This window comes from Coenobita brevimanus, chromosome 24, assembly GCF_032717465.1.
Source record: "Coenobita brevimanus isolate Jiangsu-jjx chromosome 24, ASM3271746v2, whole genome shotgun sequence".
Lineage (NCBI taxonomy): Eukaryota > Metazoa > Arthropoda > Malacostraca > Decapoda > Coenobitidae > Coenobita > Coenobita brevimanus.
Window position 1 is genome coordinate 1,630,059 of NC_136977.1, and position 12,873 is coordinate 1,642,931.

At 42.1% G+C, this 12,873-nt stretch overlaps 2 protein-coding genes across 3 annotated transcripts in view; both read right to left on the reverse strand.

Annotated features, from left to right (window-relative positions):
• Positions 1-4,215: 4,215 nt before the first annotated feature.
• Positions 4,216-5,633, reverse strand: LOC145393530 (pro-resilin-like). Its single transcript, XM_080267680.1, has 3 exons — positions 5,625-5,633; positions 4,700-4,786; positions 4,216-4,425 (listed from the first exon to the last, which is right to left on the reverse strand). Exons 1-3 carry the CDS (start codon positions 5,631-5,633, stop codon positions 4,216-4,218), a joined length of 306 nt encoding a protein of 101 aa, XP_080123806.1.
• Positions 5,634-9,320: 3,687 nt separating this feature from the next.
• The window catches only part of LOC145393466 (uncharacterized), a 46,163-nt gene continuing 42,610 nt past the window's right edge, over positions 9,321-12,873 (reverse strand). For both annotated transcript variants that reach the window (XM_080267569.1, XM_080267570.1), the window contains exons 21-23: positions 12,420-12,614; positions 11,449-11,605; positions 9,321-11,192 (exon numbers count right to left, since the gene is read on the reverse strand). In XM_080267569.1, the coding sequence (XP_080123695.1) occupies positions 10,993-11,192; positions 11,449-11,605; positions 12,420-12,614 (552 nt within the window). In that variant the 3' untranslated portion in view covers positions 9,321-10,992. The remainder of the gene's footprint in view (positions 11,193-11,448; positions 11,606-12,419; positions 12,615-12,873) is intronic.

A 12,873-nucleotide genomic window follows, 5' to 3' on the forward strand; every position in this document is an offset into this window, starting at 1 on the left:
TAAATAAAGGTGCAAATTAATACCGTATATAAAGATGTAAATAAATACCGTAAATAAAGATGTAAATAAATACCGTAAATAAAGATGTAAATAAACACCGTAAATAAAGATGTAAATAAGATGTAAATAATGTTATGTCCACTGCTCTTCCATATGGCCACACCGACTCGCCATAAACGGAGAGTGGTGGCTTGAAATAACCCTTCCTCATGCTGGACAAGTACGAAGGAAGGATCTAGAACACTCGTTAATCCCTTCAGTGTACATGATGATCCTGCACCTGGACCGAAGCATTTTGAAGTCTATTGCAGGATGCGATCTTGAATGAGTGATAGCCAAATTTAACCCCTCATGCTGGAGAAGTACGAGACGGCATGGAATCCAGTACCTGATGAATGCCAACATGTAAGTGAAGTAACATGTGTGTGTGTGTGTGTGTGTGTGTGTGTGTGTGTGTGTGTGTGAGAGAGAGAGAGAGAGAGAGAGAGAGAGAGAGAAGAAAAAGAAGCGAAATGATGTAGAAAGGAAGGATAAGCAAACACAAGAAATGGAAACGAAAAAAAGGAACAGAGGAAAGGGAGGAGGGTGGAAGGGAATATGGTAGAGGTGAGGAAGAGAGGAGGAGGAGAGAGAAATGAGGAAGAAGGAAGTGAGAGGGAAGGTAAAAAGAAAAAGGGGAAGGAAATGAAGAGAGGAGGTGAAGACGGGAGGAAAGAGAAGGAAGGAGAGGAGGAAGGAGAAAAATGAGTAAAGAAACAGGAGATGGAGGAGGAGAAAGAGAAGAAAGGAGGGATGGAGAGGAAAGGAGAAAATGGGAAGAACACAGTGCAAGGCAGGAAGAAAATGAGAGAAAAGGAACAGGATGCGAGAGGGAAGGGAGGAGGAGGAGGAGGAGGAGGAAGGGGGGAGGACGGAAGGAAAGAGGAAAGGGGGAAGAGGGAGAAGAAGCGAAAGGACGAGAGTTAAGAGGGGGAAACAGGAAACAAGAAAAGAGGAAAGGAACACCAAGGAGTGAAGGATGGAAGGAAAGTCCAAGGAAAGGGAGGGAGGGAATTAAGGAAGTCAAGAGGAGGGAGAGAAGAGAGAAAATGTGGAGGGAAGAGAAAGCATTTAAAAAGGGGGAGAAAAAAGGAATACAGAGAAGGAAAGGAAGATGGATGGAAAGATGGAGAGGGAGAGAGGGAAAGATAATGGAAGGGAGGGAATGAATGACGGAGGGAGGGAGGAAAGCATGGAGAGGGAGGAGGAGAAAGATGGAGGAAGGGAGGGAGGAAAGGAAAAATGGAGGGAGGGAGGGAAAGATGAGAAAAGGGAGGAGGAAAAGTAACAGGTGAGGAAAGGTAAAGAAAGCTAAGGAGGAAAGGCGGAGGAAAGGAAGGGAAGGCGTCGAGGAGGTCGAGAAAAACAGATAAGGAGGAAAAGAAATTAAGAGAGGAAAGAGAAGAGGATGGGAGGAAGGACGGGGCGAAGAGTAAGACGTGAGAAAACGAAGGGAAGTCAAGGAAGGTGTAGAGGAAAGGAGCATGGAGGGGAGGAGGAGGAAGGGAGGAAAGATGGAGGGAAGGAGAGAAGTGATTGGGAACCTGGAGGGGAAGAAAGATGGAGGAATGGAGAGAAGTGACTAGGAAGGAGAATGTAACCTAAATAAAATGAAACAGGCAGTGATAGAAGAGAAGGATGTAGAGGGGGTAGGAAACGAAGAGAGGAAGGGAGGAGGACAGGAGGGAAGGTGGAGGGAGGGAGAGAGGAGGAAAGAAATCACGTGGGGACGCCATCAAGAACATCTCATCTTATCCTACGCGAGATAACGCTGAACTCCAAAAATATTACGTAAAACAACTCCCACAAACCTATGACCTACCAAAAATATTCACCAAATTAACTATATTTCCCACAGCGACCGTCAGCTAAAATATTCAGTCATTAATTTTATAATAACAACAAAACAGGTATCAACACTTACGTTTAATCAAGGCGGCCAACGGTCGAGGAATTTAAACTTGCAGGTATGGGGCAAATATGGCAAAATCCTCCTTAAATCACTCAAAGCAAACTATTGTGTCGATCATGAACGCTCCTCTACTAAAGTTCGACTTATTTTTGAGATGCTAATGAAAGCTAGCGAACATTAGAAAAGTTTCCAAGGTCAAGATGAGGAGCAACACACCCCTACCTTCGCCGGCCGGATGCACACTGACGTCCTGGCGGCGCAGAAGGAGGTTGTGGGAGGAGCTGGGCAGGGAGGGGCGGGACCAAGGGGGTGGCTGGGCGGTTCCAAGGAAGAAGGAGGGCGGGCTTTGGATTGAAGACGGGATTATTTTATTTTTATTTCCATTTAGTTCCCCATTATGCTCTTTGCTTCGGGCGGGGGACACTATTTATTTATCCATTATTCTCTGTTTTCTGCTGTTTATCTTGTCATTATCCCACGTGTTCCTATATTCATTTCCTCCTAAACCCTTTAACTTCGATGGCGTCATTCATTTCCTTCAGGGCATCACCAGACGATTTTATTGAAGTTTGGAAGGACCTTAACCGGTGAAAATATTAACTAAAGCACCTTCTAACCCCCCTAATTGTCAAATTCCATCCTAACCTGCATAAAATCGCCTGGAGAGAGTGGAAATTTAAAACAAAAACCGTCATCGAGCTATTTCTAAAAAAATATGAAATCGTAGAGGAGACTGACAGATTGTTTTACTGGATCTACCTAAGCTTATTAAAATCGTCTGTCGGTGGGAAGAAAAAAAAAAAACTATGACTTGATGGAGATTTGACTCTTTCTCGTCAAGGCACATCTCCCGAAAGTGTATAAAATTCTGTAATGGCATGAAGAATAATGAATAAAAGATAAACTAACGTATAAAAAGGGACTGACTGGGATCATTTTAAGTAGATTGGGATATGCTCTTTTTTTTACAGGAAGAAGTAGACAAGGAGAATTTTTCACTCTTCCCTCACCATCCTGCAGGAAAGTTACAGTATATCCTGCATTCATTTTCGCTTCGTAGCCAAGATGAATTTATGAAGAGAGAACAGGTGAGCATCCTTGGCTTAGAAGAATATGGACTCAGATATATTATTATTATTATTATTATTATTATTATTATTAATTTTACTACCACTATTACTACTTCTGCCACTATACCACCACCACCACCACCACTACTACTACCACTACCACAGTTTTACTACTGCTACTTCTGCTATTACTACTACTACCACCTCAATCATTACTAATCATCTGTTAAGTACTTTATTGTGCCTTAATCCCTCTAATGATAATTCTAGCACTATTACACTTTATTTCTCAACACTGCTAAGGTTTTTATATGCTCGATTTTACTCTGGGTCTTTTTCATACATAAAATATTTGTTTCCCTCTAGTTTTAATCCTGGCTATTTTTTTTTTTTTTTTTTGGTTCACCCTTTACTCGAAATGCGTCTTCAAAGTTGCATGAAATTATATGGCAGTAACGAGAAACAAAAATAAGGAAAAATAACGAAAAAATACTGAAGCACACCTAGAACTCAATAAAAATTCACATTTTTTCTATTTTACACATGCAGTTAGTAGTAAAGAAAATAAACACAACCTTCAACGATCAGCTCTATACTCATTGTACCCTACTATAGTTTCTCTCTCTCTCTCTCTCTCTCTCTCACACACACACACACACACACACACACACACCATGAAATGTTACTCGTACTGTCATTAACCAGGATAACATCGTAACAGCATCAAATCCACTGTTTACATTATCTTCTAACTGCTAATTTAACCATATATTAATAAAAGAAATAAATTTGTATATAAAATTCAGCAAAAAATTAAAAATAGAGGGTATTAGTATTTTATTCATCTATTTATTTTTATTACCCAAGAAATTAACTTCATAACCACATCAAATCTAACGGTTAAGCATTTCTCTCTTAACGGTACACTATTTTGTATTATTCTTGTAACAAACAAACACAGACAAACACATACACACGTCCCCAAAACATTACCTCAGCCGTACAGTCATTATATAAGGAAAAAAAAAAAAAGTATGCAACGTCTGGAGACGAATTCGTTTTTTTTTTCTTTTTTCATTTTTTATACGGAAGACGAAAAGAGGAAAAACAAATTACACTATCAACCCTCTTTTTTTTTTTTTTTTTTTCACTAATGATAGCCGCCATCGCAGCCTCCCTCGCCCCCCTGTCTGGTCACGCCCTCGTATGTCTATGATCCTTGACGCCCTCGTACGTCACCTTGGCAACGTAACCCGCGTCACCCTCCACTGTGTACGTCACCACCTGCGTCCGTCCGTCGGGGAGCAACACGTGGTACTCGCCGGAGGAGGAGGCGGGCTCCGCGTGTCCGAACTGCGTGCCTTCCCTGCTGGCGGAGGCGCTGTAGCGGTAGTTGTAGACGGCCTGGCGGAGAGGCGGTAGTGGGTGACAAGTAGTGGTGCAGTGATGGGGAAAAGAGCATCCGATCCCCTCCACTTTGTGATCTTACTGTAAATACTAATATATATTTGTACACACACACACACACACACACACACACACACGCACGCGCGGGGGCGGGGGGCATTTTATATAGATTGACATAGATAGAGAGACACAGACAGGTATAGATACGTAAGCAGGCAGGCAGGGAGAGAGAGAGAGAGAGAGAGAGAGAGAGAGAGAGAGAGAGACTCACAGGGGAGGTAGGGTTGTTGTCCTGTGATGCTGTGTTGTATGTGGGGCTGGCCAGACATACACCCACCACCCCTAACAACACACCAACCTGTAAAGGGTTAATTAAGTCACTAACATGTAATAAATAATAAACAAGCAATAACAGCCAATCTGCACCATCCCTGCGGCCCGGCATGGAGGCAGACATAACCCGTTTAGCATGACATAGATCCCTTACCTCCTTTCAGCTTTCGACTGCTGATTTGGCTAGTAACCAAGGAGACTCATTCCTATCTCATAACTAAGGCTCGTCGAATTCCATAAAACCATCGTACCCAAGCAATGACAGTGGGCCAGTTCCGTCAGATAAAATCAAATGAACTACAGACTACAAGTACTAGAATTCAAATCATTTAAGCACTGGGGCCCGTAGTCTCGTCGGTTAAGGAAGCTCCCTAACACCACTTCCTAAGCGATTTATTTTACTTATTACTCCTTATTTAGTTGAATTAATCTTTACTATTGTTATTTCAATGGCCACTGTTCTCATGAAGTGTTCGCATCCCTCTTCCACCCATCTGACAGCAAACTCTCACCCCTCTTCTGTTCAACTCTCTGATGATAAAATTAACTGATGCTCACTGTTCTCCACGCACGCAACAGGTTAACTCTGGAACTGTCTTCCTTGGTCTGTATTTCCCTCTACCTATAACCTTCAGTCTTTTAAACGCAATGTGTCCAGACATCTCGAGATTAATAGATTCCCCCCCCCCTCTTTCTCTAAGCAGTAAAATATTTGCGGGCTTGGGGTTTTTACTTCTTTCTTTGCATAAAAAATACGGCACGCAGGGAATACATAGGTGATATTCGTGTTCACTTATACCCCAAAACTGGTTATCTTTTTTCCTTTTTTTTTCATTCACAAAGCGTGTGAGAAGCCGTCTTACCTTAAGCATCATGGCGGGAGCGTAGAGCAGCGTGTGAGAATTCAAAATGACTATACAGTACCGCTATAGCTATGTCTCAGCGTGATATATACCATCAATCTGATAAACCTCGCTTATATACCTCACCTCACACCAGCCACAGGTCTGAAAGTGAAGATGGTATGGCCGCCGAAGCATGAGGAATGTCACGAAAAAATACAAGACGGGATTTACAAGTTGTAATTTCGGGTCTTCTTCTAGTTCGGTTTTTCATAGGACACTCGCTCCTTGACAGATTTTGAATTCGTCTTTTTACACTTTTGCATCGAATTTCGTTTATATCTCACTTAACTAGAACAAAATAATGTCATTAGTTCGTCTTTCTACTGTTTTGTATCCAATTTAGTTTACATTTTTTTTTTTTTTTAAGAAGTAGAAGAAGGCGAAGATGTAAAAGACGAAGCAGAAGACGAAAAAGTAGATGAAGAACTAGGAGAGGAAGAAGTAAATGAAAACGAGACAAAGGAGGAGACCCAACCAAATTATCACAATAGGTATTTAACCGTGGACATCAGGATCCACAGATACAGTTTTTAATATTGTAGTACTGACAGTTTTAGGGTTGAGGTGTTTTCATATGCAGATTTCATTAGTTTCCTTTAACGAGAGAGAGAGAGAGAGAGAGAGAGAGTACTTGTTTCACGATCGTAACTCGCTCCATCTTTAGGCGCGAATAAGGGTGAGGACACTTGCTCACTTATTTCTAGCTTCCTCACTGCCGGGACAACTCTAGTACTTTATTCCAACTAGGGTCACATGATTTTAACTATGAGTGAGCCATAGGATCCTGTATTACGAAGAATTGATGAGCTGAGCGTTAAGGGAGGAACGGAAGCGAGCAAACAGACGTGCACTTAATCGCTGAAGAGCACCACTTTCTCTTCACCAAGACTAAACACTGGAAAATTATCACCTTCTTCCCATCCCTTTTCCTCACATCTCTTCCTCCCCCCCCCCCAGGTTATTATTCCTCTCCTTTCCATCGCATCCCCCTCGCTCTCTTACCAACCCCTCTCCCCTTCCCTCAGTATTCAGCCCCCCCCCTTACCGATTATTATTTTTTTTCAACAACCCTTCCTTTGCCTCTCGCTCATCTTCCCTTCCGAACCAGTGAGTTCCCCTTCCATTCCTCCGTTTTCTGTGGAGCCTTCAATCGCACTGTGGGCTCAGTGGGACGAGCGTATTTGAACCAAGCTTTCATTTGATATTTATTCTCAGACCTTTTCTCTCATTCCAGTCGAGGTATGAAGATGGGCTCCGTGTATGAATATCTTTTTGTTCGGCTCTTATGCTATGTGGTTGTAAAAACTGACACACGAAATGATGTGCAAGACCAAGTATTGCAGACTTGCAAGAAAATCAGGTGGTAATGACTTTTTTGTGGAAAACTGCTGCTTTAAGTGAAAACAATGAATATTATGCGCCAGTAAGTTTAATGCTGTCAAATTTATATGAATCATATTTAACTCACCCATACATTATCCACTACTTCATTGCTAAACCACTATCGCACGGAGCCGCGTAACATAGACCATTCCCCTCTTATGTCGAGGGTGGCAAGCACTGAGCTCTATAGCAAGATCTAAAGACTTTAGACCTTGCTCCATAGTATGGAGGGGTTGTCTCCGCCGCGAGCGTGACTTTCGCCGCCACATAGAAACACCCACACTCGTCGCCTCCATCATGGTAATGCACTTGGAACATTCTTAGCTTGCTGTTTCAGTTTCGCTGTTGCTTACATAAGCTGAGCAGTGGGCCATGGCACTGTATTTTAGTTGTGCAGTGGACCAAGGCACTATATTTTCCGAATCCATGGGCAGTATACCTTCTGTGATAAATAACATCATTTGACAGCAAGTATAAAACAAAATACCACTGTATTAAAGAGGATAAAGCTAAATATTTCATGCTTAGACTTGACCACTTGGGTCTCCAGTTTGTCTGGGTTTGCCTCTGACCACGGCCATCATCATCATCACCATGCTTGGACTCATCACTTGGGTCTGCTCCATTTTGTCTGGGTGTGCCTCTGACCACGGCCATCATCATCATCACCACCACCACCACCACCTCACTTATCCAACTTTTGCTTCCTGGCGAGAATTGTCGTGTTGACGCTTATTCCTTGTATCTCAAATGCAGCCTCCTTTCTTCCTTAACACCATTGTGATCAGCATCATATTCTGGTGCTTATACAATATCTTGGTACAGCTCGGCATTCAAGGTGGATATACAGTACTGCGATGTTAAGCCAAATTAAAAGTGGAGACAGTAAAATGAATTGAGTAGGAAGGATCCCATGAAGAGCGAATGCAAATTTCTAGATGAACCACCAACTCGATCACCACTACCACCACCATCACCATCGATGCTCTCTTCTAACACTCCTCTTTTTCTTCCTTCCCCCTCACAAATATACTGGTCCACTGTCTCCAACATACCAGCAATTACTTTACATTCCCAGACAGACATGCACTTCTAACCAACCTTTACGTCGCTCCTTAACCAAACATTCTGGACAGACATACCTCAATTCTTTGGCTTCCATGAGACGTGACCTTTTTCTTAACATATAAAACTCTTCAATACAAAGGTTATATCTTGCTAGACACCTTAATCTCGCAAGGGATGGTCAGTGGTCACAAACAAATTGCTTCCATGTCGCCCTGCTCCAAGCTCACATACACCTTTCCACTCCATCCATCCATCTCATCCTTGGCCTCCCCCCCCCCCCACCACCTCACTTACATACACTCTCCTCGTTAGTCTCTCCCTCTCCATCCTCCACGGCCAAAACACCTCAATACAATGCAAAGACGACATTCACCGTCTCCCTCATGAGTGACAAGATGATTCAATGGAAAAAGTTTGCAAGCAGGTTATTTGCGCATTTACTGTGTATAATGCAAGACCAAGACCCTCTCTCTCTCTCTCACACACACACACACACACACACACACACAAATGGTGAGATGCTGAGGGAATTAGTATTGAATAATTACGATGCGACAAATTATATGCAGGAATTGTACAGCAATATCTGAGGGGGGAGGGGGAGTGATGATAAACTGGAGAAGGTACAAAGAAAGGTCACAAGGAAGATACTGAGCTTGGGAGAGTTGTCCTATGAGGAGTGACTGAAGAAGCTAAAGTTACCACACCTATGAAAAAGGTGGGAGTAAACTGAATATGATGGTTCAAGGTATTAGGGGATTGGAACAGATGGACAGGAGGTCTTTGTGACTGATGATGGAAGAACAAGAGGACAGGAATTTAAAAGGAGAAAAAGCAGATGACCTACTGTTAAAAAAAAAAAAAAAAAAAAAAAAAAAAAAAAAAAAACTTCTCAAACAGATACCTGTACTTGAAACAGCCTGAAAGAGGTGGTGTTGCAAGAACATCCATGTGTTTAAAACTAGATATGAAAACAGGACAACAAAAACTCAGCTTAATTCCTGTATACTATAACTATGTACATGTGCACGACAGTAAACACACGCACACATGGATGCACACACACACACACACACACACTGTCTTATAATTACACCAACATTACTTACTGTACTGCTACCCTGTACTATGTATTTCTTCTTAACACAGTAAATATTACCTGTACTAGGTTTACTTGAGGTCATGCAAAAATTAAGACCTATTTCACTCTTTTAATGCCTTTCTAGATAATTTGTTTTAACAGTACTGTAATTTAATATTAGGAGTAAATACAATATATGTAACCTGGGTCAGTATTCTTGCCAACTCAGGAAGCTTTCTAGTAAATCTTCCTAACCATGTGTTCTGCATAATACACCTCAGGAAGCTTTCTAGTAAATCTTCCTAACCATGTGTTCTGCATAATACACCTTACTACTCTTATTTCCTTCATTTATTTAGATGTTAAGGCTTTGTATATTTGTGTATGCATAATGTCAGCCTTTTATCAACTGATGGTCATTCTAAATGCACCACAATTTGGCAGCATCTCTATTCAAACACTTAACCTCTCGTATGTCAGTCTTTCATTGGCACTGACTGCATACACAGCATTCAAAATACCGGTACATTACTAGATACTGTATGGAAATATACTGATGAAAAAGAGGTTCTGAGAAGTCTCCTTGGCAGACAAGAATACCACTCATGCTGTTGCACAATAGCTGTAGTTCTGCAACAAGGCTTCAAAAATCACAGGAGGCACAAACCTAAGCACCAGATGTGGCATCCTTTGCTATTAACCCCTTCAATCCCATGACACAGTTTGTATTCTTGTTATGTAAACACTGATCTCAGGAGACAGTTTTCAAACTGGAGGGGTTAGAGACAGCCTCCATTAACCCATTCACCACAAAATTTCTTCCAGAAGTTAGGTAAAATTGTCTGGTTGTTGCTAGAATAACACAATTATGTCATCAGACTGATGGGGTAAAATGCTATACAAACAAGTGTGAACCTATAATTAAAAGTAATGAGTAAACTTGCTGTGAAGGCTTACCAACCTACTCAACATTTGGCAAACACAGCGAGTTATTACATACTGGTATAAATAAAAAAGAAAAAAGTATCAACATTAGAACATGCACTTATAAATACACCTACTTCATTTACAGCTGATAATATATACTGACTTTCTCACCTGCATCTCCAGTGTATCCTAAATCACATAGACATTTCACTCAGCCACAATGGTTCTTTCATGCCATTCTTTAAACGCATGTTGCCATCCTCATCCTCATCACTATCAACCTATTCCTCCAGCTTGTATTCTAAGATCACCACATTTCATTCACTAGTTCCTTCATGCAGTTATGTATTTGCGTGTCATCCTCATCATCCTAACCCCTTTCCTGTTCTAAGGACAGGGTCAAGAAATGAGGGTAGCATCATACCACTGTAGCTGGAGCGAAACCAAGCAACATTGGAAGCTGAGGAAATCCTCTGGCCGTGTGACTATCTCTTCTTTTTTGTGTATGCATGTAAAGAATATAAAAGACACACTTCCACTTAAACATACACTATCTGAGGTCACCTGGTCCATAATATAAGTAATGCTCCTCTACATATTAAGTCTTCTCTCACTTGACTGGTTTTCCACAACCATACACTGTTAACTCCGGTCCAATGTCTCCTTAACAGGCAAGAACATAATAATTGCAGAACAGTGTATAAATATTAATTAATACAACTATACTTAAAATCACTTTTTTTGCGTATATTCTCCCCACTCTTCGGAAATTTCTTGGGCAAGAAGTCTTTAATATGGTCAGGCCATTCCCTATGTGAGGAATGCATGTATAAATATCCAATATCCATAATACCGCTAAACTTAAAATCATTTCTTTTTGCGTATATTCTCCTCGCTCTTGGGAAATTTCTCAGGTAAAAAGTCCTTGTTATGGTCAAGGCGTTCCCTGAGTGAGGTACGCATGTGTCCGGCAAATGATTCACCAAGCTGAGTGGCAGCTTCACCAGCCACACTGTCCATCACCACTCGGTTGATCCCTGCACCTCTCATGCTGTGTCGCAGGGTGTCTAGTGGGGGAAGGAAGGGGGCACAAACTGATTAATATACTGCTTGGTGAATTATAAACAGTTCAGAACAAATGAGTTTATGTTAAGTTTTCTCTACTTACTGTGAAATAGTATCCAAGAATCAAAATCTCCGGTACAGAAAATTTTAAACTTTCTATATGTATACACAACAAATACAGCAATGACTATAACATGGTACGGTACAGTATACTGTAAAGATATCCACAACAACAACTGACACCCAGAGGGCACACACCTTGAATAACCTGCTGGACTGATCCGTGTGGTTTGTGTTGTGATGCCAGCTTGCGTCGCTTGAGTGGCATCCCACACAGGTAGGCATCACTGAGTCCTGTGTCCGGCACGCCACGACGCTGCCTCTCAACATCCCTTGCAATAACAGGGATCCAGTCCTGCAATACCATCCCACCATTACCTTATGCAGAAAAAAAAATTCTGTTCATCCATCACCAATTCCTGTATTGCCTCATCAGGAGAATACAGGGCCAGGGCTATGCTACTCATTTCTGACATTTAAGGCAAGAATGACCAATTGCTTATCCATGAGTGACTATGGGAGCAATAAACTGAGTGGATGTGTCTCATCATGCACTTTATTTACTTGCAGGAGAGCAGAGTGCCCTGGCTGAGGCTTGCTGATGAGGATTACGAGTGACTCCCACTCCTTCTTTTCCTTTACAGATAATGAAATGTATTCATTCTCCCCTTCTTGTCACTTTTTACTACTATTCATTCCATTTCAGGTGGTTCTACACTGAACGATACGCCTAGTCCTGTAACCCAAGAACCCACTTACAACACTGGGTGACAACCATGTGACCAAATTACAAGGTGAAGTGGAGCCATGTATGATGCCCTGGTAACTGGGCTGAGACCCAAATGCAACATCCATCCAGGAACCAAACCTCCACACTTTTCCCCACAGCAATGTGCTGTCAGCCAAAGGGAACATCAGTTTACTGAACGGAATGACCATGCAAGGGCAGCTGCTCGCCTGCTGTTGATGGGTCTGCTCAGCCAGACAGATTAGAGTTGACCACCACCACCATCGTCATCATCATCCAGACCTTTCATATCACAAGGTGGAGCATATTAACCAAAGCTTGCCCAACAGAATGTGTCACACTCCCACTCACTCACCATCCAAGCCCCTGGAATCCTGGCTCCAATTGATTGATCACAAAATATGTACTATACATTATTTACATGTGGGACAGCAGAGTGCCATTGCTGAGGCTTGTCACTGATGATTATGGGTGCCTCCTCCTCTTTTTCCTCTTCCTCTGTGCCTCCCCCCGTCGCTCCCTCCACAGCTATCTCCAAATCCGACTCTACAGCAGGAGCAGCAGCAGTGGTGGTAGTCACTTCCTCCATACCACCTACTTCTTCTATCTCCATAGGCTGGGGAAGAGAATAACAGTAGTAGTAGCTGCAACCCCTGGCTCATATGAATGTAACCCAGTGTAGTGCAGGTTGATGCTGCCCTCCTCCTGCACTTCACAATTCTTCTCTTGGGGAACAGGAAGGGAGCTGAAAATTTTTGTTTGAGAAGGTAGCAGAGCTGACTGGTTATATCAATGCCACTGTAAGCAGGCTTCCCTCTCCAGCACCTCATGGGAATGATGATGCCAATGTGTGGTATACAGTATAACATTCATAA

Coding starts and splice junctions, on each gene's coding strand:
- LOC145393530 (XM_080267680.1), bottom strand. Junction 4,426..4,699: donor ACAACAACCCTACCTCCCCT/GTGAGTCTCTCT, acceptor CCTCTCCGCCAG/GCCGTCTACAACTACCGCTA.